Below are 26,064 nucleotides of genomic sequence, written 5' to 3' on the forward strand. Positions count from 1 at the left end.
CCCCACCTACACACACACATGCCATTCCATCCCCTTCTCACCCAGGGGCTGCATTCTTTCTGGGGCCTACTCTGAGCTTTATGTCACTGCCTCCTCTTTCTGCCCATCACACCTGGTTTGTAACTGAGTGTCCCAGAGGGTGGGGTTGCCCATTGGTGTTTGTCACCAAAGGGGACCCAGTGATGGGCTAGGGTCTTATACCCACAAGGCTTGGCCACTGTGGGACCATTGGGCCCCCTCTCCAAAAGGTTTCAGCAAGAAGGCTCTGTCCTTTCCCTAAAGCAGAGAAGTGCACAGCGGGTGGGGAGATGGGAGAGGCTGGGGACAGACAGGCAGGTTAGGACAGAGGGACATCTCTTCCGCAAACAGGCTTTGCAGACAAAAACCATGGTCACGGTCACTCCTATGGTTCTTTTGAGAATAATGCTCAGGTGCAACAGCTCCCTCTCTGTCCCATCCGGTGTGTCCTGGATCAAGTGGAGCCAGGACTGTCCTCCTTCATCATCCTTAAGGGCCCATGCTCACTGTCTCTCTCCTCTCCCAGGACCAATTCTGACTCTGCCCTGCATCAGAGCACAATGACACCCACCCAGCCAGAGCCCTTTACGGGTGGGTCCCAGGACGCACACCAGAAAAGAGGTATGGGCCAGGTACATGGGCATCTTTCCTCAGGTCAGGCAAGTCCAATGGTAGTCCCTGTGCTCCCAGAAGTCACAGCTCATGGGTGGTCAGATCTTCGAAGAAAGATTCAGTTGGTGCTGTGGGACAAGGGAGGGACTCAGGGAAACTTCAGAGATGGTACTATTTGAGTTGGATTTTGAAGAGTGTGTAGGAGGTTTCTGGGCAGAGAAAGCAGTGCCTGTAAACACCCATTGCCTTCTCTTAATGGATTCAGCATGGCCACACAGTCTGGGGACCTTGCGTGTTTTTTTCAAATGTTGGGGACAGCAAGCTCAAGCAAAAGGGGCATTGTCAGCTCATGACTAAGCAGGCCACAGCTAGATGTTCAATTTCAGGGTAGAGCTTGACCAGAGGGCCATGTCCTGGCTGTGCTGCTCAGAACCCTCGTGGTCCATACCCTAGGCCAGTGGTCGGCAAACCACGGCTTGCGAGCCACATGCGGCTCTTTGGCCCCTTGAGTGTGGCTCTTCCACAAAATACCACGGCCTGGGTGGGTCTATTTCAGGGGTGGGCAAACCTTTTGACTCGAGGGCCACAATGGGTTCTTAAACTGGACCGGAGGGCCGGAACAAAAGCATGGATGGAGTGTTTGTGTGAACTAATATAAATTCAAAGTAAAGGAGCGGAGGGGAGAGCAAGAGAGCCGGATAGAACAGCCGGACCCGGCCCGCGGGCCGTAGTTTGCCCACGGCTGGTCTATTTTGAAGAAGTGGCGTTAGAAGAAGTTTAAGTTTAAAAAATTTGGCTCTCAAAAGAAATTTCAATCGTTGTACTGTTGATATTTGGCTCTGTTGACTAATAAGTTTGCCAACCACTGCCCTCGGCCCATCCTGGCCTTGGTGGGTGGGGAAAAGGCTGGTTCTTTCCCAGCTCTTGCCCAGAGGCTCCTCTCCAACTGGGCCATGTACATAGCGCTGCGGCTGGGCAGATCTGTGCCCAGGCTCCCAACCTCTCCTTGGAGCCAGGCATGGGCAGCATCACTGGGACTTTCCAGGAGGGCACATGCCATCTTAAAAACTGGGGCAGCATCATCCAGAGAGGGAATGCGATGCTGTGAGGCCAGCCCCAGGAAACCCCATAGGGGCCTATCTGCCCCAAGACACCGAAACCAGAGAATTAATCATGTACAGTTAAAGCCCAAATGCTTATTGCTTTTTATTAGCAGTTTACTGTGCAAGTGTGTAAACACCAGGGAGATTCTACTGATAGGATTGTCCACCAGAACTTTACCAGTAGGGAGCCAGACAGAGTGACAGAGTCAGGGCTCTCCCACCCCCCAGCCTGGCCCCTCCAGGTTTCAAGAAGGCGGGGTTGACCCATCTGGCTCTGTTCAACACATTGAGGGAGCTTCATCCTCCCTGAAGTAAAACTCTCATTCAGATTTGACCACTCATGCCAGCTGATTTAACACGAATGCAGGCCTGAACCTCCAACAGGCATGAAGAAATTGGGTCTCATCAAGAAAATGTTTAGTCTCACAGTTACCAAAAGGTCCAAGGAAAGGGGCCTTCAGGTGCGACTGGTTTCATGGCCTCAAATGATGCCCATCCAGTCTCAGAACTTCCCTTCCCTCCTCCTCTCTTCCCCTCTTTCCCTCCTCTAGGGTTGGCTGGCATTTCAACTAACTTAAGGGGCCACAGCTACCATGAGGCTCCACTCAACCCATCCAACACTGAGCAATGTGACACTGTGATGATGGCCCAAGAGGGAGAGTCGGGTGTGCACAGGGCAGTGGCCATTCACAGGAGCCGGAGAGAAGTTCTCAGCTGTTCTCTATAGCCCGCCATCTCCAAGGCTGAGTCAGTCCCATTGGGAGACTGAGTAATACATGCCCTTAGCTCTAGAGCTTAAGTCACAGGTTCTCTGACTTTTTTTAAATGTTTTTGTTTTGTTTTAATGAAACCCATTTTGTACTTTAGTACAATCCCCAGAAGTCACTATTGGGGCACACTACTATCACAGTTATGACTGTATGTCAGGGAAGTGCCCTCCTGCTACCGCCAGGCAGCTGCAGAGATTCCCTTTCTGACTCTCCTTCTCCCCACACCTCACTCTAGTCTTACTACTAACAGTCCCAGGAATGGAGGAGACCACATCAGAGACAGACAAGAACCTTTCCAAGCAAGTATGGGACACCAAGAAGGTAAGAGCCTTTGGGCTTTTGGAAGTGGTTTCTTTCTTGGTCTTTTTTTTAAGCACAGCCAAGCAAAGATGATGAAACAACACACTGAAGGAGCTTCATCCTCCCTAAAGTAAAACCCTCACTCAGATTTGACCACTCATGCCAGCTGATTTAACACAAATGCAGGCCTGTTACACTGGTGAAAAGCATGTAAAGAATTAAATAAGCCTGGCAGCGTGGCTCTGTGGTTGAGCATCGACCTATGAACCAATCACAGTTTGATTCTGGTCAGGGCACATGCCCAGGTTTTGGGGCTTGCAGGAGGCACCCAATCAATGATTCTCTCACATCTTTGATGTTTTTAATCTCTCTCTCCCTCTCCTTCCTCTCTGAAAATACAATTAGTAAAAAATATGTTTTAAAAAAAGAAATAAAACCCGGCTTGCTTTCACAGCACATACACTAAAATTGGATAATACAGGGATTAGTATGGCCCCTGCACAAGGATGACACAAGGACATCAGGGTCCCTGCACCCGAATGTGGTGCTGCCATAAAGAAAGAGAAGATGGCTAGTGTTGGGGAAACACCCTGACATCCTGGGAGTAAGAAGAGGGTGGCAGAGCCCAGCATCCTGGTGAGATTTTTTTTTTTTAATCCTCACCCATAGATATTTTTTCCATTGCTTTTTAGAGAGAGTAGAAGAGAGGCAAGGAGGGGGAGAGAGAGAGAAAAAGAGAAACAAACATCGATGTGAGAGAGACAACAATTTGTTGCCTTCTGCATGTTGCCTGACTGGGGCCAGGAATCGAACCCGCAACCTTTTGGTGGGGGGCTGACATTCTAACTACTGAGAAACACTGGCCAAGGGTGGGTGAATTCTTAATATTGTTTATGTGGAATGTTTTTCAAAAGATTCTTTAGAAAGTCATTGTCAAGGTGTTTTGCAAAAATCTAGTAATAAAGCTAATGTTTATTCCCAGAATTAAGGAGGCTATGGCCATGTAGAAACCCCTTCCACCCAGTTTCCTACAAAAGCTCAAGGTCACAAGCCCCCTGAGGCAGCCCAGTTACTGCCAGTCGGGCATTCCCTTCTCACTGGGTGTGTTTGTGGGCTGGCCCAGCCCTCCCCAGTGGGTCCACATTCTTGTCTGGTAATCCCTAAAGAACACATTAACAGGAGTGTCTACCTGAGGGCCCCAGAGGCAGACAGGAATTAGGGAATGTGATACAGTGGAGCTCCTGTCAGCACGCAGGCTTTGTCCTGTCATGTCTGCTGCCATAGGAAGAGAGTTCTTTGCTTTGTCCTTGAATGAGAATCTAGAGGCCTGGCCTGGAGCCTGCAGATCTCCGGTGGCAATAGTGTCTCTAGCTCAGCGGCCGCCAACCTTTCAGACCTCACAGACCACCAGCGGTCCGCGGACCACCAGTTGGCAACCGCTGCTCTAGCTCACAGAGGTCTTACTGTCCAGGGTTTCCCTAGGACCCCTTCTCCTGGGCTAGCCTGCAGGGTGGCCAGAGTTTTGGTCCTCAAGTGGTGGCATGCTGGGTTCCCCATGGGAGTCACACCTCTAGCCACCACAGGAAGGCCAGTCTGCTAGTGCCACAGTGGCAGCCCCTTCGTTTCAGGGCAACCAGTCCAAGCTGCCTCAGGCTTCCCCACATGATGTTCTTTCTCGGGGTGGACAGACAGATGCTGAGCAGAGGCAGTCTCTGCCCTGATGACTCCCTCTCTTTCCCATCCTGATCCAGGAATATATGAGGGGTTACCACCCAGGTTTCCAGTGGACTCTACAGAGCCTGATGGCCAACAGCTGTGGCACAGCCTGAGGGGCTGAGATATAAAGAGCAGGCAACACGATCCCCCGGGACACCAGCTCTGACAAGGCACCACATCAACCCTGGACTGTGCTACCTTACCAGGCAGTCACAGTGAAGCTGGGAGGGACCATAGGGAGATCCTCTCCACTTAACTCTTGGTTTAGCCCCTTGGGGCACCCCCCCACATACACACACACAATCCCTTAGGGACGCTCTTCATCTGTGGGACTCCCTGGGACCCCATAAGCTTGCTTCTCCTTGAGCGTCACTCAGCCCTCTTGAGGAGATCAACCATGATACGAGGAGGCTGCTGAGCCTCTGCTGTCTTCTCTTTCAGACAGGGTCCAGGCCCAAGTCCTGCGAGGTCCCCGGAATCAAGTAAGTCACAGTGGGACCTGCCCTGCATGCCTGTGGCCACCAGGGGCTGCTCAGCCGGTAACCCCACCCCAATTCCCACCTGTTTATGAGAGGCTACAAGTCCAGACAAGAGGGATGCTAAGCTGCTGGTGGCCATCCAGCAAGGCTTGCCCTGGGGCCGTGGTTAGCAAACTGCGGCTCGAAAGCCACATGCAGCTCTTTGGCCCCTTGAGTGTGGCTCTTCTACAAAATACCACAGCCTGGGCGAGTCTATTTTGAAGAAGTGGCATTAGAAGAAGTTTAAGTTTAAAAAATGTGGCTCTCAAAAGAAATTTCAATCGTTGTACTGCTGATATTTGGCTCTGTTGACTAATGAGTTTGCCGACCACTGCCCTGGGGGATGCTTCCACCCCTTAGACCAGTGGTCAGCAAACTCATTAGTCAACAGAGCCAAATACCAACAGTACAACGATTGAAATTTCTTTTGAGAGCCACATTTTTTAAACTTAAACTTCTTCTAATGCCACTTCTTCAAAATAGACTCGCCCAGGCCGTGGTATTTTGTGGAAGAGCCACACCCAAGGGGCCAAAGAGCCACACGTGGCTCACGAGCCGCAGTTTGCCGACCACTGCCTTGGACACACTGTCCCCAGACAGCAGGAGGACCCTCATCCAATCCCCTCTCCCTGCCCTGCAGGGATAGGCTGCTTCCCATTGGAGGTTTGGGCTGATGGTTGTTTCTCGAGCATGACAGCATCTGATCACAGGATGTCCTTTTGCACAAATTAGTGTGTTTTTTTGCAAGCCCCCCCCCCAAATCCCCCACCACTGCCACCACAGCTTCTGGGGGAGAACCAGCAGTTACAGTCCAAGAGGTCAACCCCCCTATGTCTGGCCTTTTCCCAGCATCTTTCCATCTGCTGACCAGGAAAACACTACAGCCCTGATTCCTACCACCCACAACACCGGGGGTTCCCTGCCTGACCTGACCAACATCCACTTCCCCTCCCCGCTTCCAACCCCGCTGGACCCTGAGGAGCCCACCTTCCCAGCGCTCAGCAGTTCCAGCAGCACCGGCAACCTCACTGCCAACCTGACACATCTGGGCATCGGCAGCACTGGCCAGGGTAAGGCCGGGAGGGCGAGGACACTTCCTACCCTGGCAGAGTTCACCTGCTAGCAAGGATGGCGTGTGTGTGTGTGTGTGTGTGTGTGTGTGTGTAAAAAGAGAGAGAGAAAGAAATAAGACTGAGCAGGGTCACTTCCAAAATGCTGGGCATAAAGTGGGAGCAGAGCCCCACATGGGGGCTTGGTGTTACTAGGCTATCCCAAGGCGAGTGGTGTTAGGATAGAGGGTACAGTCTGGGCAAAGGCCCCACAATGGGAAGGCTCATGTTGTCTCTAGGGATGGGACAGTGGTTGTGAGGAGTGCTGGGAGCTTTAGAGAGTGGGGTCCACCAGACTTCCCCTTTGTCCTCTTGCCCACCCTGATCAACTGGCATGTCTATTAGCCCCACCATCAGGACCCAGCCTAACTAGGACCCTCCTCATCCTGTAGAGTCTCCACCTGCTGCCACTCCCCTTCTCAGTCCCAGCCTCTTCTCCACCCAGAACAGCTTTCAGCTCATGGCCCTCCTCTGCTCGGGTCCTTGCATAGCCCCTCACCTCCCACACCTCTCCTCTCCAGCTAATGAGCTCACCTTGGAGCCTCTGTACATGCTGTTCCTCCCCCATGGTCCTCCTCTTCCTCTAGGTGGCAGGGGCCCCTCACCTGCCCCATCTCTGCTCACACCACCTTCCCATAGTGAGGTCTCCTGGCCTCTGCTCACACCCTCCATCTGGCTTCTTACACAGCTTTGCTTTTTTGCTTTTCTGTACTCACCCTGAGTTACTACTTTGTTCTCGCCTGTCCCCTGGGCTAAGCCTCACTCCCCTGCACTGAGTTGACTGTGGGATGTGTGGATTTGCATTCAGAGAGGAGACAAGGTGCTCCCAGCAGCCCAGTGAGCAGGAGGGGTCAAGGGGGCCCCTCTGTGAGTCCAAAAGTATCAGGACTTGGTGGTCAGTGAGAGCACTACATCATGTTCCCTTCTTCCTGCCCAGGGACCGCAGAGCAGCCGCATTCACATGTCATCACCCTGAGTTTGGTGGACAGCACCATGCAGCACTTTTTGAGATAATCACATGCTCAGAGTCACGTTCACTTGCAAGTGCGCTGACTGCCTGGGGAGAACAGGCTGTCAGAGGGGCGGCCACACCTAGGCCAAAGCAGGGCCCTATCAGACACTCTGAAGAGAGATTTCTGGGGGAAATTGGCTGGCCTGGGAGCTGGGTTGATGTGAGGAGTAGTGGAGAGTCAGTCCTACCTCTGGTGCCCATGGGGCCTGAGAATGTGAGGTGTGTTGGAGACAGTACCATGTTCCTAGGTTTTTAGATAAGGGGATGGAAGCCAGACAATGAAGAGAGGAGTGGGACTCTGGCCTGAGGATGTTGAGATTGCCCCTGGCCCTATGCCCACCCAGGCTTAGCTACAGAGCAAAGGGCACCATCCCAGCCATGCACCGCCCCCGAAGGCCCAAAGACAAATGAATAGATTCAGGGAAGCCCAAGACCCATGGCCCCTAGAGACCAGTATGCAAAGGAAGAGAGTGGAAGGTTGGTTCTGGGACTACTGCCCCCCCACCCCCGCTTTCCCTGGCTGATGCTGACACTGCCGTTTCCTGGCCCCATTTCCCCCCACTTCTGACTGTGGCCTCCAGAGGACCACCCCCCTCCACCCGAGAGTCCTTGGCAGCCCCCAGCGCCCACCAGGAGCTGTGCACTTCTGACCTGAGCAGAGTCTAAACAAGCACAGGAAAACAAGCACATGTGAAAGCTGCAGACCCTGAATCGGCTGCATATGGGAGGGGGATCCGGGGGCGGGGATCGGACCCTCGCCACCTGGTTCTAGTATTTGCCAGTGATGTCTGACATGTGTTGGATTGTTTTCAAACCTGCCGCTCCAGCAGCTCGCCTGACAGGGGCTTCACTTTCTGAGTGCATTTTAAATCAAGCTGAGCCTTAGCTTCTGGCACACATGGAGACTGCCCGCCCCGCCCCTCCCCCCCCCCCCCGCCCCCCTCAGCTCACCCAACAGTCAGATCATGAGCCCAAGAGAAGGAAGAGGCCTCCCCATCAGAGAGGAAGACAGCGGCCCCTTTCGTCCCCTTCCACATTTGCTGAAGTCAGTTCCCTGGCTGTCCACTAGGACCTGGGAGGACAATAGGCCTGGGTCCTCCTTCTTGGCACTGCTCTGTGCCTGGCCGCTCCTACACTCAGGGCTCATGTGTCTTGGGATGGGCCCCTATTACCTGGCTCGTCCTCCCCTGGCCGCTCTCCCTGCCTGCCCAGACTTCCCTTCCAACTGGCCCCAATCCTTTTCCCAAAGGTGACCCAGGTTGCCAAAAAGAATTCAACAGTAAGGCATTCGTCCACCCTCTGGGCCCCCATGTGAGGCCAGGAGCTCACTCTGCAGTCTAGCAGAGGATTCAAAACCACCTTTGTATTCAGGGCAGATGTTAGAGGCTGGCAGCCCAAGTGCCAAATCCAGCCCAGTGGTGTATTTTGTCTAGCCCACGACTCTGTGTGTGTGGTGCTTTGAATAGATACTTAAGCATCAGGAGAGTGCATGTACAAACCTGGATTTCTGGCTTCTTTTGAATCAGAAGGCCTAGCAGCAGTGGGTCAAGATCCTATGCCCCAAGATGGGCCAGAGAGCTCCAGTTTACCACAGGCCCACCTGCCCCTGTCACCCCACTGCTCCTCTCACTCCTGGCATTTGACTCTGCTAATTACTGAACACTGACATCTGCTCTCTCTGGATGTCACATGTTCCTCAGCCTGCTGGACCTATGAAGTGATAGACGCTCAGAGGACATGAGGGAACTGCCCAGGGTACCCATTCCAACTGTGCTCTGAGCAGGTGTCTCCTGGACTCCTGCCCAGGCCTCTGACCCTGGCTCCCTTGATGTCACTGTGTCCATAGCAGCCTGATTTCTGGGTCCCAAGGTCTGTGCAGAAATTGGATCCCCAGACCCTGCCTCAGGAGCAGTCTATGGCACCAGGTGCCCCACATTGCTTGGAGCCACTAGGGCATCCAAGGGGAAGTGACCTGGCTCTCCTCCCATGGATGACACAGCAAGCAGCTGTCCATCATCTCCCTCAGTGCACACTGGGTGCATTCTAACTGGCCCATGAACCTGTCATCTTACCTGCTGGAACAAGGTTGATCTGGTGCCCTTGGCAGGGTGGGCCTGGCTCCCATGAATGAGTTAGGCACCTTCACTGGCATTGACTCACAATTCATTAAAGCCTCACAGTTCACTGGCAAAGACAGCTGATATCATTTCCATCTTGAGGATATGGAAACAGAATCTGGGTGGTCAGGCCAGGCCCCCAGGGCTCCTCGTTGCATCAGCAGGCCTGTTGCCTGTCTGGCACAGTGCCCTGGGATAACATAAGCCCCAAATGCTGCCACACTGAATTTGACCTCACTCAAGTCCTTCACAACAGTTGTATCCAGGGATTGGATTACTGGGGGAGGGGTCCAAGGGGAGAGAAGGATGTAGAGTCTTTGGCAGGAGCTCCGTCAGGAATGTAGGTTTTGAAAGAAGATAAAGAGTAACTGAGAATCTAGCTTAGGCATGCCAGTGGGGCTAATGGTCCAGCTTGGAAAATATACTGGGGGAGGGGGGGGTGGGCGGGGAGTGAGATGGGGAGGTGGAGGAGATGCCAGTTATACAAATCCAGGGTTGAGAGGAGATCTGGCCGGAAGAGCAGTTATGAGAAAGGACATGTACATCGAATGAGGATGAGGAGGGCATGGAGGTCAAGAGGAAACTGCAGTGTTGGGCAGGACTGACTTGCTTGAAGATAACCAAAACCCAAGCCAGTTTAGGGAAAAAAGTAGATTGATTGTCTCCCAAAGAGGGGAAGTGCCAGTGTAGCTGCATCCGGGGCTCAGGTGCTGCCTCTCCCACCTCATTCTCCAGCTGATCCTTCCCCTTCCAGCCACAGAATGCCACACACACGCATACACACACACACACACCCTCTATACCTCCAGTCTCTCTTGGAGTTGCATCAGAAGTCCTAGGTCAGTCTCTCATTGGATCAGCCTGGTCACATGTCCATCTAGGGGCCAATCATGTGGCAGTCCAGAGTCAGGAAAATGCTGCCCAGCAGGACCTTCAGGACACACCCCTCCTGGAGGGATGGCAGGATCAGTATGGAGAGTGTTGGTCATCATGGCATATTGGAAGGAGAATAGAGACCACACAGAACTGGGGTCCCCAAGATCAGGGTATCAGGACCTTGGAGGGGGTATCCTGGGTTTGGCAATCAGGTCATGCCCTCTGGCTTCTGTCTGAGCAATTGAGCTGTCCCCAGCAGTGACCATGGGTGTATGAGTGGCCCTTTGGAGGCTAGAGTCATGCCAACCCTTCCTTCCTTCCTTCCTTCCAGGGATGAATACTCCAGGCTCTTCACCGCAGCACCGTCCGGCTAATGTCAGCCCACTGTCCCTGAGTTCGGAGACACGGCGGCAGCAGCAGGCACAGCAGGTGTCACCCACCCTTTCCCCGCTGTCACCCATCACTCAGGTTCGAGGGCGCAGTGGGGTGGGGAACGGCCCAGTTCTCTCTGGGAGGCCTCCTACTCCTTCCAGGGAGACCTTAGAAACAGCCCAGCATTTTTGGCTTTTTGTCAATTTTTTAAACACATAGGAAATGCATTAATCAGTGGCCTGGAGTCCCCTGTGCCATCATGGGCAGGTCCTAAGTTAGCATTTGTGTGAATGGGGCATATTTCAATTACGGTACTTTCTCTTTTTTAGGATCTAGTTGAAATTTTCAAAAATAAAATTTTAGAGAGATCCCCCTCTCACCCCCAATTTATTGTAATTTTGATTTTTTGGTAATGGTGTGTTGTATAGAAATTAGTCTGTTTCATCTAGGTCACGCAGCAAGCTGGTGTATGATTGTTCATAGTAATAGTACTCTCTCATAATTCTTTTGTTTCTGTAAAGTTGGTAGTAACGTTCCCACTTCCGTTTCTGATTTTAGTAATTTAATTCTCTTGTTTACTTAGTCAGTTGAAGCTCATAGAATGAGTTAGGAAGCGTTCCCTCCTCTTCTGTTTTTTGTTTGTTTTGAAGAGTTTGAGCAGCATTGGTGTTAATTCTTTAAATGTTTGGTAAAACTCATGAGCGAAGCCACCTGAGGTCTGAGCTTTTATCTTCACTGGGAGGTTTTTGATTATTGATTCAACCTCCTTACTTGATATAGGTCTACCCAGATTTTCTATTTCTTCTTGGGTCAATTTTGGTAATTTGTGTGTTTCTAGGAATTTGTCCATTTTGTTAATTTTTTAAAAATATGTTTTCATTTCTTTTTAGAGAGGGAGAGAGAAACATCACTGTGAGAAAGAAATATTGATTGGCTGCCCCCAAAAGCACCCTGACTGGGGATCAAGCCTGTAACCTGGGCGTGTGCCCCGACTAGGAACTGAACCAGTGACACCTCACTCAATCAACTGAGCCACACCAGTCAGGGCTTGACTATTTTTAAAAAATCCCTGACAGATAACATTTTTTAAAAATATATATTTTATTGATTTTTTACAGAGAGGAAGGGAGAGGGAGAGAGAGTTAGAAACATTGATAAGAGAGAAACATCAATCAGCTGCCTCCTGCACATCCCCCACTGGGTATATGCCCTTGACCGGAATCGAACCTGGGACCCTTGAGTCCGCAGGCCGACGCTCTATCCACTGAGCCAAACCAGCTAGGACTGACAGATAACATTTTTGTTCTTTGTTTTTTAAATATAACCTTGGTGGCATCATTCACTTATAACAAAATTAAGTCATTCACACATTTCTATGCCTGTTCTGGGCCTGGTTTCCCTCTGTGTCTGCTTGTACAGTGGTCTTGTTCAGATCAGGACCCAGAAGAGCCATGGTGGTTTTTCTGGCAGCTGTGTCATCACTCTCTCCATCTGTGACCCCTGCCCCTTTTCTCTACCCTCAGTCTCTCAGGCTTGCTTTCCCTTTCTGGATAGTACTTATTAGAGATTAGGCATCTGCTAAGCTCCCGGGCATGTACTGCCTCCATCACAGGGCAGGATTCCTGCATATCCCAGGGACTCTGCACAGACTCAGGACTGTTGAAAACTTCCTCTGATTATTTTCCTCTTTCCAACTCTGAGAAGGCTTAAACTGGTTATCACCTAGTGGCTACATCTGTACCTTCATCACTCGCACCCTCTCTAACCTCCCCAGGGGAGCCAGGCTGCAGGATGGTGATGTGCAGTCCCTTCCCCTCTCCGAGGGGGCTAGGTGCTGGCCACGCTCTAGGTTACCATAGTGTGATACCTGGTGCCTGCCTGCAGTGGGGAAACTTCAGTTCAGAGAGGCCAGGATTTCCTGAGCCTGTGTGAATACAGAAGGTTGTGCCTACCTCTTGGTGTGCAATGAGGGTAAAAGAAAGGCTGGTTGGATGTAGTGTGCAGCCAGCTGGATTAAATGCCCAGGTCCAGCTGACCCTCCATAGCCCTGGGTGAGGCCCCGTTTAGGCCTGTGCCTCCCGGGTCCAGGGTGTGGATGTCTCTTTGTTCATCTATCACAGTGGTTAGCAAACTGCGGCTCGCAAGCCACATGCGGCTCTTTGGCCCCTTGAGTGTGGCTCTTCCACAAAATACCACGGCCTGGGCGAGTCTATTTTGAAGAAGTGGCGTTAGAAGAAGTTTAAGTTTAAAAAATTTGGTTCTCAAAAGAAATTTCAATTGTTGTACTGTTGATATTTGGCTCTATTGACTAATGAGTTTGCCGACCACTGATCTATCACATCGTTACTGAGCTTGCCAGGCCATGAGGGCCCCTCGGGGGACCAGGTGCCTGTGGCCTGGCCCCCACTGCTGACGCCTGAATCTGATTCCCCTCTCTTCCCACAGGCCGTGGCCATGGATGCCCTATCTCTGGAGCAACAGCTGCCCTATGCCTTCTTCACCCAGGCAGGCTCCCAGCAATCAACTCCACCGCAGCCCCAGCCCCCACCACCCCCGCCACCAGTATCCCAGCAGCAGCCATCCCCGCCACCTCCACAGGTGCCCATCAACCTCCCCCCAGGCAGCCCCCTGATGCCGAGCACAAGCCTGACGCAGGGACCCCAGCTGCCCCCGCTCCTGGTCACAGTACCGTCCTCTCTCCCCCAGTCCCCCCCAGACAACCCAGGCCAGCCACCGATGGGAATCGACATCGCCTCGGTAAGCCCAGGACATGGTCTTTGGGGCCTGGCTATGGGGTCATGCAGGAGGAACGTGGGGCTGTGGGAGGCTACATTGGGTGCCCAGGGCCCGAAGAGAGTTGGGTGCCCAGTTTTGTCTGCAGCCACCTCAAGGTTCCATTTGGAGGCCACCTTGCCAGGGTTTGGGGCTGAAGCAGACACTGCCAGGGGCTCAGCACCCAATGGAATTTCTGCTGAGGATGTCACCCTATGTACACATGGGGAAACCAAGGCACAAGCACGTATCAGTGCCCCAAACCTTACCTAATATGGGCTACCCATGTCTGGCTGCCAAGCCATTCCCCATGGCCCTTGATACCTGCCCCTGCCCTTCCCATCCAAAACAGGGCTTCCCTGGAGGTAAGGAGAGCACAGCTCTCAGGGCCAGAGGAACAGGCATGTGCCAGCCAGAGAGTTGGGGGTGAACTTGGAGGGGAGGCAGGGATGCGGCACAGTGACTGAGCCGGGGGCTTCAGCTCAAACCCTGGGACCCCACTGCCTGGACCAGGGCTGCAGATCAATTATAGGATAGGACCATGGGACCCACTTCCTGGGCTGTGGCAGGGGAGCTGCGGCTCAAACCATGGGACCTTCTGCCCAGCCAGGGGCTGCAGCTCAGACCATTGGACACCCTACCAGGGCTGAGCTAGGTTTTTACCTCTGCAAACTCAAAGCTTCCTGATTGTTCAGACTTTGACCCTGATTACTCTGGTGGGAAGGGGGTGGTCATTGCTACCTTTGGCCACATCCAGAGGAAGAGACCCATGTTTGGGGCACAGTGAGTCCTCCCCATTCAGCCCTCAGTTAACAGCCATGGGATAAAGCCTTCAGAACATCACGTGCTCTGCAAAGAACAGCCCCCCCGCACCAGCACCTAAGCTGGTGGTCAGGCAGTGACATAACAGTAGAGACCCACATTTCCAAGCTGCTCCAACCCCTCAGCAGGCAGGCGCCTCCACACACAGGAAAGTACCCAAGCCTTTCCTTTAGCATTAACACAGCAAGTGTGGGGGCAGCTCTGATGTTGGGGCCAACCTGGGCACCCAGTTCCCCAACACCCTCCTGCAGTAGGGCCTGGCTATGGAGCTGGATGGACATTGTGCGCACACAGTGCCTCCCCAGGCTCCCAGGTCAGAGAATCTATCTTCTGGTACCCCCAGGGCCTGCTGGCTCCCTTGGGGCACAGGCAGTCTCCTCCAGAGTTTCTGCAGACTCTCCCAGGCAAGAACATCTCTCTGGACATTTTCCTGGTCTTCACCAAGTGACACATTGGTGCCACCCACAGTTCCCATGCCCCACCCAGGCTCAACCTCCATCACAAACTGCTCAGAGTAGGTCACTTTGGAAATGGGGGAGACTGAGCATTCCTAGGGTCTTGTGCCGGCTATCCGGGCCTCCATGAACAGCAGGCTCAGAGAGGTCAGGCAGGGTTTAAATCCAGATCCTGGCCCAGCCTGTCTCATCTATGGTGAGAAACCAGGGCCTGGTAAGAAACCAGGGTCCTCTGCCTTTGAACAAGGAGGTAGCCTGCCCTCTGAGGTCTCTGGAGAGCCTGACCCCATCAGGCTTATCCTACGCCATGCTAGTGATGGTGACTTCTTAGTGCTGGGAGCCCTGCTATCAGTACCACCACCTTGAGGTGGGCAGGAAGTGCCAGTACAGACTCGGGACTGAGAGAGCCAGGGATCCATCCAGAGTCAGGAGCAAAAGGCAACGCCTGCCTGCCCAGTCCTAGGCCATCTCTGCCTTCGTGTGTGTGAGGGTGCTTGTGTGTAGCTGTGTGCACATGTATGTAGTGTGGGTGTTTTGAAGCATGTTGAATCGAAGTGGACCCAACCCTTACTCCCCCACAGCCCATCAGAACAATTCCATGATGTTCGGTTCTAGGTTCTCTGTCTCCAGACCCCCACACCTGGGAGCTGGGTTTGGAGACAGGTACCCCTGAGGCCCCAAGCTCTGGCCCCAGGTCCTCTGCTCACTGAGGGGTGGGGGCTTGTGGGAGGCTCAGCTGGGAGCCAGGCTGGGGCCTCCACGTCCTGACCTGTTTGTCGTCGCAGGCCCCGGCTCTGCAGCAGTACCGCACTAGTGCCGGCTCCCCAGCCAACCAGTCTCCCACCTCACCCGTCTCCAATCAAGGCTTCTCCCCCGGGAGCTCCCCGCAAGTAAGGGATGCCGCCACTCCATCCCCAGCTCACCTCACCCCCCTGTGCCCTTGCCCGCCATCTGTGCCTCATGCCTCACATCATCCCATCTCGTCTGCTCCATGGGGCTGGGAGGAGAAGGCGCTGCCCCCCGTTCCCGCTGCTCCTCTGGTCTGTGCAAAGCCCCAGCTGGAGGTGGTGAGCTCCTCAGCCTGTTAAAGATCTCAGTGCCGGCCCTGGCCAGGTAGCTCAGCTGGTTAGAGTGTTGTCCCGATACACCAAAGTTGTGGGTTTGATCCCTGGTCAGGGCACATACAGGATCTCAGTGTCAGCCACACCCCAGCTCCTCGTCCATGGTTGGGGACAGCCCCAAGTGTCGCTCAAACATGGCATCCAATAGCCTGTTCACATGTCCTTACCTGCATCTGACCACCCTGAGGCCTGGTATCTTGAGGGGGGGTGGGGTGCTCCCCTTGCTTTGGAGCACAGCTGAGATGACAGCCAGTTGTGGTGGGGGTGCTGACTACTCACCCCCTTCCCTACCCTTTATCCCATAGGAAGGTGTGTCCCCCAGAAATCTTCTCTGAACAGTACTATAGCCTGTCAGGTCCTTGTTCCCCTTCCATAGATGAGACAGGCTGACCCTAGGCCCTAGGCAACAGGCAGGACTTGACCAACCCTGTCAGATGCAGGTTACCCTCCCACACCTGGCACAGTTGGTCCCTGATATCTAACATGCACACACCCTGTCCAGGTTCCTCAGGGTTCCCCTCAGCCTGACTCGGCCATAGTCATATTCCATCCAGAATGTTCCATCAGAGAGGAAGGGGTGCTTGAAAAGCTGACATCTGGGCCCAAGACATCTCGCTCGCAGTGAAGCCTCTCCAGGATCTGTCCCTCGGTCCCCAAAATATCACTAAGTTGAGAAACCCCTAGGAGCCCCTGCAGTGCCCCAGGCCCCCTTATTCTCAGCCAAGGGAAGATAGAATTCACCTTTCTGCATAGAGCAAGGAGCAGAGCTGCCCTTCTAGACAGGCAGGAAAGACAGGCTCCCTTGTCCCCAGTTCAGACGTGCACCCTGAACCCAGGCCTGTATTGGGACAGTGGGCATCCCGTTCAGGGAGGACTTGAGGCTTCATCTGCTATAGGAGGGGCCCTCAGGCACTGCCTCCACACCCACAGCCACCAGGGATCCTGCTGGGACTGTCAATGTGCAGCCTCTTGCTCCATAGGCAGGTGGGGAGGGTGGCAGTAAGCTTGGGACAGACCAGGGCTCGGCCTGATGTCTGCATGCTCTCTGTTCATGCACCGCGGCTCTGAGTTCCTATGGCTCCCAGAAAGTGGTCTCATCGTGTGGTACCGTGGGATATAGCAGGCTGGAGAAGCTGAACCTGGCAGGGGCGGCAGCAGGTGGGACCTGTCCCAGATGGGCAGCCCTCCCTGGGGACAATCCCTGAGTAGCATCCCTCTAATTCAAAGCAGGACAGGAATTTGAGGGTCAAGCAGATTTCTTTCAGGAGAGATTTATCTCTAACAAAGTTGTCCATCCCAGGCAGAGCCTTTTCCTGTCATGTCAAGCCACCATCTGTCTGTCAGTCCATCTGTCAAGGGATGCAGGCTGCTAACTCAGGTGTGAAGACGAGGCCATTAGGGTGTCTGACCCCAACCAGAGACACTGGCTTAGAGGGGCAATGTGTTGGGCAGAGGGCAGACCTGACTTCCTTCTATAGGTTGAGTCCTCCAGGACACAATTATCAACTCCATGGGCCTCTGCCTCCCTGGCCTTGAGCAGATGCACTGAGCCTCAAACAGTTGAGATGTGTCTTGTGTGCTGCCTCCCTCTTCAGTTCTGAGCGGACCTTCCTGCAAACTCTCATGGCCTCCTCACAAGAGAAACCATGGCCTGAGGTCCCCTGTGCATGCTGGGCCTCTCTGGGGCCAAGGCCACAGGAACAGGTGCCTCAGAAGAAACCTGCCACCTCCTTCATGGGCAAACCCAGCCAAAACCTCCTTCAGCCCCTTTTTTAAACCTGAAGCTGGTAATTTTTAACTCTTCCCTGGTGTTTGAATAGAACATTCATCCCCAGGAGCCTCCCTGCCCACCAGGGTAGCCATCTGTCCCTTTCTGCTCTCAGCCCACTGACCACCTGGAGCAGCCAGTGGGTTTGTGGCCAATCCTTGTCTGGAATGGAAGCCTGAGACTCAAGCCTTGGCCATTGTCAAGCATGTGGGGACCTTCCTAGAACAGGGAACTCAGAGGGAAGGTTCTAGGGCCTTTGATCTGTGGAGACATTTGAGAGGATGCATGCCAGACACACATCACTTGTGACACCTGGGAATGGCCATGGTGCAGCAACTTCCATGAGCCACCCTGTCCTGCAGAAGAGACACTTTGGGTTCAGGCTGGGAATATATCTGTCCAGGCCTGGTGTTTCAGGTGCAGCTGGGACACACACCAGCCATCCCTCCCAGATCCTGCCAGGCTCCATCCTGCCATCCCTGGCAGTATCTCCAGAATGGGCAGGGGCTCCAAGCTCTTTCTGGTGTCTCCACCACCTCTGAGGTCCTAGCCCCCTGCTTCTCTCCCAGGAGCATCTCCCAGCCCCCTTCCCTGGCCAGCCTTGAACAAGCAAGAATGGGGCTGCATGCCCACCAATGAGCTCTGCGTCTCGAGGGCAGGCTGCTAGGAGTCAGCAGGTGAGAGGGGGCTTTCTGAGTGCCTGTCCTATGTTTGTTCTGCACCCATCCTGTCCACATGTGTGGACAGAGGCCTGACAAAGCTCACCAAGTACTCGTCTCATTCTGAATAGGGAACCTTGTGCCTTGGCACCAGTTACATGCTTTCCTCTGGGACTTGTCAGGGTTCCTGATCCTCATAGCTCCCACTCCCTCATCTGTCTGACAGAAAGGAGGTCACCTACATCTGAGCTTAAGGAACGGAGATGGGGTTAGCGTTCTTGGGAAATGTCAGGGTGTGAGCCACCCTGCCCCCAGCAGGCAGGAGAAAGAAGCCATCATCCTGAGATGGGGGAATTGCCAGCTGAGTGTAGGCGCCCTGGAATAGTTGTCATCCACCTCCCTTGCTCGTGCATCCTTCACTAGGTCTCAGGGGCCTCCCCGTGGGCTCAACCGGCCTGTAGAATCCCCCAGCCCCCCGCAACCTAGTCATGGGGATCATGACAACAGCAAGCCTCTCTTCTATCTGCAGCACTCTTCCACCATGGGCAGCGTGTTTGGGGACTCGTACTATGAGCAGCAGATGGCGGCCAGGCAGGCCAATGCTCTGTCCCACCAGGTGAGCGGGTGCCCGGGCCACAGCGCCCTCAGCAAATGCTTGCCCGGACCCCGCCCGCCCTCGGGAGTGAGCTCTGCTCCTAGCCCCTCCTGTCTACAGGCAGTGGAGCATGTGACTGCCTTTGCCTCTCCTGGCGTATGCACCTGGTATGTCAATGAACGCCAGCAGGGACGGGCAGTGGCTGTCACAGTGCCATTGGGCGTGGGCCATGCATGTGAGTTTGCGGGAGGTCAAGTTGGCTTTGCGTGGAGGCCAGAATCCGGCATGTGGGCACCGGAGGGGTTGGCTGCTGCCTGGAGCTGGTCACTCAGCCATTCATCCATTTATCCATCTATCCATCCTGCAAGCCCTGAGGGTGTGTATGTGGGCAGACCCATGTGGGTTAGGAGAGGGCGATACCCCAGGGCAGAGGGACTTGTGTGAGCAGCCCTCAAGAGGGTGGACCTGAGTACAGCTCTAGGCATCCTGCAGAAGAGGTGGTCCAGAAGTCTCAGGCAGCCCATCCCACAGCAGCAGTGCTCAGTAGCCAGCCTCACACCCTGTGTCCCCTCCAGCTGGAGCAGTTCAACATGTTGGAGACCGCCATCAGCTCCAGCAGTCTGTACAGCCCGGGTTCTACACTCAACTATTCACAGGCGGCCATGATGGGCCTGACGGGCAGCCATGGGAGCCTGCAAGACACACAGCAGCTTGGTTATCCCAGCCACAGCAGTATCCCCAACATCATCCTCACAGGTGAGGTCCTGTATGAGGTGTCCTGGGCAGGGGTCTCAGTCCTGGTGTCCCTGCCATAGGTCTCAGCCCTGGGGGAGATGAACTCCCTGCCCTGTAGGGTGAGTCATGACACAACTGAGGTGTCTTTGGTGTGGACCCAGGGAGACCAGACCCCTATTCCTAACCTTGAATCGCTGCTGGGCTATAGACAGGCAAGGGGGACATACACCTGGACCCCACACCAGGCATACAGCACCTTGTGCTCAGAGCAAGAACTAGAGAGAGCCAGTCACTCCCAGCCCTATGCCTGCCACCCAGGCACCTGAACACTGTTAGCTGAGTGTGTTGGGAACATAGGTGACCATGGCAGGGGGTGAGTCCTGCATGGCAGGAGGGGTGCTTCCTGGGCAGTCAACAGGAGTGTAACAGATTGTACATGCTGCCATGTGTGTCTCAAAACGGCCGGAGGATAGTGCCCAGGTGCCTGGGGACATGCACAGTGTGTGTGAGGGAGCCCTGCTCCATGTAGCAGAGCCCAGACCTGTGATGCCCTCTCCACCTGATCACCCCTGCTTCCCTCCATTGAAGGTTCTTGGTTTTATTGAAGAAGGAAGTAGTTTCCTTATGAGCCAGGGCTGCGTGGGATTGAGGTGGACAACCCCTTCCCTGGTGGTCCCCACTCACATCTCCAGGATGGATGGGTCTATGCCCAGAGTCCCCCTTCCCCCCACCAAGGCTGGGACCCCAAGTATAGACCCAGTACTTCCTTTTCTACCCTGAAGGTGCCTCAGGTACCTGAGGAGGACCAGGCCCCCATGATGACCCTGACAGTCCAGAAAGATGGATACTTTTAAACATGTATCTGTGTGTGTGTGTGTGTGTGTGTGTGTGTGTGTGTGTGTGTATTGATTTCAGATAGGGAGAGAGAGAACATTAATGATGAGAAAGAATCATCGATTGGCTGCCTCCTGCATGCCACCCACTGGGGATCAAGCCCACAGCTCAGGCATGAGCCCTGCCCAGGAATTGAACCGCAACCTCCTGGTTCACAGGTTGAAAACCACTGAGCAACTCTGGCTGGGCAAGATGGAGACTTTTATACTGGTTCCTAGATGGGGAAACTGTCTTGGGAACTCCTCACAAGTAGAGGAGGGAGTCCAGGTTTGAACTAGGGTCTCTGTATAGGAACCAAACTTCCTCCATGCCACAAGGAGGGCCCTAGATGCACATGCCCAGCCTGCTTCTCTGACAGGAGGGGACTACCTGCTGATGTCTGGGGCTGGATCTTTCTCTGGGTAGGGCCAGCCTGTGCGTTGTGGTGTTGAGCAGTGTCCCTGGTCTCCACATAATGTTAGTAACACCTCCTTCCCCAGTCCTGGCAACTAAAAATGTTCCCTGAGGTGGCCCAAGCCCTCTTCCCTGAATGTGGGGGTAGGGAACCAAGACTGAGTTGACTTTTGTGTCCCCCTAATCCAGTGACAGGAGAGTCCCCTCCCAGCCTCTCTAAAGAACTGACCAGCACGCTGGTTGGGGTTGGTGATGTCAGCTTCGACTCTGACAGCCAGTTCCCTCTGGATGAACTCAAGATTGACCCCCTGACCCTGGATGGACTGCACATGCTCAACGACCCTGACATGGTCCTGGCCGACCCGGCCACCGAGGACACCTTCCGGATGGACCGTCTGTGAGTGCACACCCAGCACTCTGCTGCCCAGCCCCGGCTCCGTCACCCCGCCGGTCAGTGGTCCCAACGGAGTCTCCCTGAGCCCAGGGACTGCACACTCTGTCCCTGCAAACGGCCGAGCTTGTGATTCTGAGCTTGCAATACCGCCAAGCACCCCCCCTCCCACCCTCCCTCGGCTGTCCACCTTTCTTGGGAGGCTGTGAGTTGCCCTCTAGGACTCCCCCTGTGCACACTCTTTCACCTCCCACCCCAGGCCATGAGCCATCAGTCCCTGTAAGATGCAGAAAGCATGTTGGGCAGGGCCACAGGCCTGGGGGCACCGGGGTCTGCTCCTCACTGTGGTGGGCAATGTGCATTTCCGACTGTTGTCCAGCTCTCACTGCCTTCCTTCATCCCTGGTTCCTACCCTCCACCCCCGCACCTGCCACCCCCAGGTTGTGGTTAGGTAGAGAGCCATCCCCACCCGACAAAAGAGAGAGAACACCAGAGAGTGGGACAGACCCAGTGCAAAATAAACACTATTTTGATTGCTGTCTTTTATATTCCTGAGCAAACAGAATGCTAGAACCCTTCCCACGGGGGTGGATGTAAACAGAGCAGCTAGATCTTCCCAGCCTCCTCCCACCTCACCTACCCCCACACCAGGTCCCTCTGGGGCTGCCTCTGTCAGGAAGCCGCTGGCCAGGATGACAGGACCTGCTAGAGAATGAATGTGGAGTCAGGTTATTTCTAGGGGTGGGTTTAGAACTTGTTTTCATCTTTCCTGCTCTGTACTGTGGTCACTGTTACTGTTATTTACAGACTAGTGGGAAGGGGGTGGCCAGGGCATTTTTGTTGTATTTTTTGTTGTTTCTTTTGGTTTGTATTTCCATTTTGGCTATAGATGAGTAGCTGACTCTTTCAAGCCAATACTTGCCTGAGAGCATCTTTTTATTCCTGAAATACTACATTGCATATGTTTTAAAGCTAACTGGAAGCAGTCTGCCATCTGAGCTGTGACCCCTAGCCTCATTAGTTTCACCTCAAGTTATCTCAAAACAGAAGGGTTGAGTGGCTGCCCAGCCCAGTGAGGGCAGGTTGTGCCAGGCGAGGACTCTGACAGAAGCTTGGGTGACTGGAGGTGCCTTTTCTCTGGCTACGTAACAGACTTCTGAAAAGGAGCCAATGCTTTTATTAAGGGTCTGGAGAAGACCTGGCTCTGCCTGGCCCTAAAGGTGCCCGCCAGTCCTCAGGGCTGGTGTGTCCCCAGACCCTGAGGTTGGCAGCAGCTGTGGCCCTTCTGTTCCTAGACACCCCAGATGAGGTTGTCTCTTATCCCCATCCTGAGAACCAGCTGACATTCATCCCCCTGGCCACTTCTGTTGTTGCTCCTCCTGGTAGGACTGGGTTTGGAGGCAAAGAGCAGCGTGCTTTTAGTGGTGGGTTTCTAGGTGCTTGCTTCTCAAAGTGCCTTGATAGGCAGAGGTGACCATCCCTCTGCCCTCCAGGCCCTTCGAGGGGGTGACAGGCTGGCTCTCTTTTCTGTTGGCAGCTTTACTAGGAATCTCTGTTTCAGTCCCCAAGTTGCATCTCAACTTACTCCTCCACATGCTGTTGAGCTGACACTTCTGCCTGGTGTGTTTCTTTGTGGTGTTAGTAGCCACCCTTCTGCCTAGGCCTTGGGAGCCCTTTCAGTGGGAGTTGGATTTGATCCTAGCAATTGTCCTTCCTTTTCGCTTCTTGGCCAGGCTCTTAGCACGTATCCAAGCAGCTGGCCAGCCACACTTGTGAGAAGGTCTCCCTCCTCAATCACTTGGCCCCGCCACCATTGTCTGGGCTTGAGGAGCACAGTGTCAGTCTGTCCAGGTCCAGGGCCTATCCTTTTACTGTGGCAGGGACTGGGGACATAGATGGGGACTTTTTTAAAAAAAAGAACATCTAGATGTACATAGAAGAGTTTGGTTACCATTAGACTTGTATGTAGAACTTTTTAAAAAATGGCCTTAATAAAATTACAAGCAACCTTCCTGGATGCAATTTTCAAACAAGGCTTTGGGATCCAGTGAGGGAGCCTTGTCAGCCCACACTTCCCATCTGTCCAGCACCAGTTCTAGGTGCAGACAGACAGGAGAAGCCCATGGCCTGGAGCACAGGTAACATTGTATTAACATGCATCCTCTGCCTATGAGAGGTGTAGATGCAGAACTATCCTCGGAGGTGGCCCCACCAGGAGCCAGCGGCCAGGCATCTCCACGTCTTCCTGGGCCTTGGGAGGCCTCCTGGGGTCTGCAACAGGGAATTTGTGTGTTTTTTTTCTTAAATATCACTTCTCTACTAAATATTCTTGAGTTGCCAAGACTTTCTGAGGCAAGACAGCCTAAGGGAATCAGTCTTTTGACTTGTGATGTGAAAATACTGTGATTTTAGGTAAGCTGCACCAGGAGGGGCGGGCCTGTGCCTATATTCTGTATGTAGACCTACTGCCCATGTCCTACTCACAAGCTCGGGGCAAGACTGGACTTCAAGCCTTGACACTGAGCCCACATGGGCTCAAAGGCCATCCAGGTCCCCCGACTGCCCTCTTCCTAGTGCTCTTGGCTTTAGCTGAGCCCCCTTAGCTGTACAAACCTTTCCTCTGGGAGCTCGAGCTGCCTGGCCTGTCCCCATCTGCCTCAGTTTACCCTCTGCCCTCCAAGTCCCCAGGGCAATGAGTTTGTTCCTCTACGTAGCTCATGGGCTGAGATGGATCCTGGGGTTAGCGACTCTCTATATTCTCCAGAGAAGAGGGTTGTGCCCAGGACTGACTGGAGGAGAAGACAGGGTCTCGGGATCACATCCCTCATCACAGGTGCCCATGCTGACCTCCCCGCTCCATGCCCTTACAGGGGGAAGACAGGCAGCGCTGTTTGGAGCGTCCTGCAGCCCCCTCCCCTTGACACTTCTGGGCAGGAAGGGTGAGTGCCAGTCTCTTGGGGCAGAGGTGCTTGAGACCCTCAGTGGAAAACTCGGGGCAGGTCAACCACTCAGCAAAATTTGGGGACTCATAGCCAATGGTATTCAAATGTTGGCCAAGCTCCCCAGTGGGGACAAGCCACAGTAGAAGGGGCCCTAATTAAAGTGGGTCCAGCCCCACCACTGGTTCACAGGGGTCCCTGGGACCAGCTATCGAGGGCAGGGCTGTGTGCTTCTTGACCTTTCCCCAGGGATGCTTCCCCACCCCCTTGCGTGGGCTGGACTTTTTGGCCCTCTATGCTATTATCTGCTCATGGGTTTTCATGGTGAAGGAGGGTTCTGAGTAATTAGTGTGTTTGACCTGATTTTCATTGGCCAAACTCCTGGAAGGTCATCCAGTGGGGTGGTCTGCTGTGAGGCCCATGTGTCACAGTGGAGTGGGTGAGGTCAGCTCTGTCAAATGAGGCGCTGTGTGGAGGGCAAGAGGCCCCCTACCCATTCATGCATTCTGCTGGGGCCAGATGTTCAGTATGGGGGACCTTGTATGTCAGGTTTCCTGGGCCTGATGAGTGCCTATGAGCGACTTTTGCTAAGGAGCCATGGGGCCCCTGAGCTGGTTCATAACCAAACATCCCTCCAATGCCTGCTCCACTGGACTCAACTTTCTGTTTTTCCACAGGAGGCACCCCCAACCCCATATGAGGTTCTGGAGGCTTTAGGGGATTGACAAAGCAGCCCCTGGGTTCTGATGAAGCTGTGGTCAAAGCTTTGGGGGCCCAGTGTAGGACTTGGGTATGGGGTGCTCAAGGTCAGTGGTACTGGGCACCCTGGTCCTGGCCCATCACTCTTGCAGGTGGCATTCCAGGTGAGGGTCTGTGGCTACCTGAGCCCTCATGTGGCCTGCAGAGCTGGGGGAGGACTTAGTGCCTCACCCACTCTGGGAGGCTTGCCTGGAGTAAGTGTGCAGCTGGGTCTGTTTCTGTCCCCATTTGTTTTGGTCCCTGGGCTTCCACCTCCTGGGGGTCTCACAGTATGTATGTGACTAGGGACCCCTGTGACATTCCTTCAGGGGTGCTGGCTGAGTGGGGCTCAGGCCTTTCATTACCCTCGTGCCACAGGCAACTGGGCACTCCCCAGGAGAGGGAGGTAGGGTGCTGGGGTACTCCTGAGGGCATGGAGAGCAGATGCAAGACCCTTGTGAACTGGGCCTAAGTTTCCCTCCTGTTTACTGGCTCAGACCCATGGGTCTCAGGGCCCCTCCCAATCGGGGTGAAGGGCAAGGGTTGTATTTCAGGGTAATGCTGGCTGCAGATGGCTCCCTCTGCTGTCCATCCTCCTGGCCAGTTTCCAAAACCTCATCCCAAGGAGCCAAGTTCTGGAATTTGGGGGCAATTGATGCCCAGTCCACCGTAGCCTGTCACTTCTGACCTCTTGCCTACTCGGACAAGGGGACACTGCCATGGCCTTCCCCACTGGGCCCTGGGAGGGAGGCCTTTGGCAGCCAAGGTCCATTGCCCCCAATGTGTCCCCCCAGGAAATTGCCCCCAAGGGGGCTGGGTGGCACTTCTAATATATGCAAACTCATCGGTCTGAGCCCTGCCCCGCCCCCGTCCCTCTGTCCCCAGGCTGGCTCTGCCCCCCACCCCCACCCCAGCATGTACACTCTGCTGTGGATGTCCCATGGGCCGTGCGTGTGGGTGCCCGTGGCGGGCTGGGGCGGGCGGCTCAGGGCGCACTCGGCCAGCCCCTGCCTGTCCTCTGGCGTGGACGCTTTTGTCTTTGTACCTTTGCATCCTTTGTAATGAAACCTAATAAAAACCCAATGTTTTCGTCTCTGCCTCCTCCCCTTTTTTCCTTCCCCCGTTCTCCAACCCGGAGATGAAATATGGGTGTCACAGGTACACCTGGTGGGAACCACACGCACGCATGAATATGGACACACAGATGTGCACCCCTCACAATCTCACCCTACTAGCAAGCTACTTGGACTTGTGTTCTG

The 26,064-nt window shown here is 54.1% G+C and overlaps 1 protein-coding gene across 15 annotated transcripts in view; it reads left to right on the plus strand.

Annotated features, from left to right (window-relative positions):
- Positions 1-25,894, plus strand: part of CRTC1 (CREB regulated transcription coactivator 1) — a 64,825-nt gene extending 38,931 nt beyond the window's left edge. For 2 of the 15 annotated variants that reach the window (XM_080674277.1, XM_080674269.1), the window contains 11 exons: positions 545-639; positions 2,739-2,824; positions 4,961-5,001; positions 5,887-6,107; positions 10,483-10,619; positions 12,969-13,280; positions 15,358-15,462; positions 18,650-18,736; positions 19,291-19,471; positions 20,927-21,134; positions 23,999-25,894. In XM_080674277.1, coding sequence (XP_080530403.1) covers positions 545-639; positions 2,739-2,824; positions 4,961-5,001; positions 5,887-6,107; positions 10,483-10,619; positions 12,969-13,280; positions 15,358-15,462; positions 18,650-18,736; positions 19,291-19,471; positions 20,927-21,134; positions 23,999-24,071 — 1,546 coding nt within the window. In that variant the 3' untranslated portion in view covers positions 24,072-25,894. Of the gene's footprint in view, positions 1-544; positions 640-2,738; positions 2,825-4,960; positions 5,002-5,886; positions 6,108-10,482; positions 10,620-12,968; positions 13,281-15,357; positions 15,463-18,649; positions 18,737-19,290; positions 19,472-20,926 lie in introns of all 15 variants that reach the window. The other 13 variants (XM_080674275.1, XM_080674283.1, XM_080674273.1 and 10 more) reach the window with 10 other exon arrangements.
- The last annotated feature ends 170 nt before the right edge of the window (positions 25,895-26,064 follow it).

This window comes from Plecotus auritus (assembly GCF_963455305.1).
Source record: "Plecotus auritus genome assembly, chromosome: 6".
Classification (NCBI taxonomy): Eukaryota; Metazoa; Chordata; class Mammalia; order Chiroptera; family Vespertilionidae; genus Plecotus; species Plecotus auritus.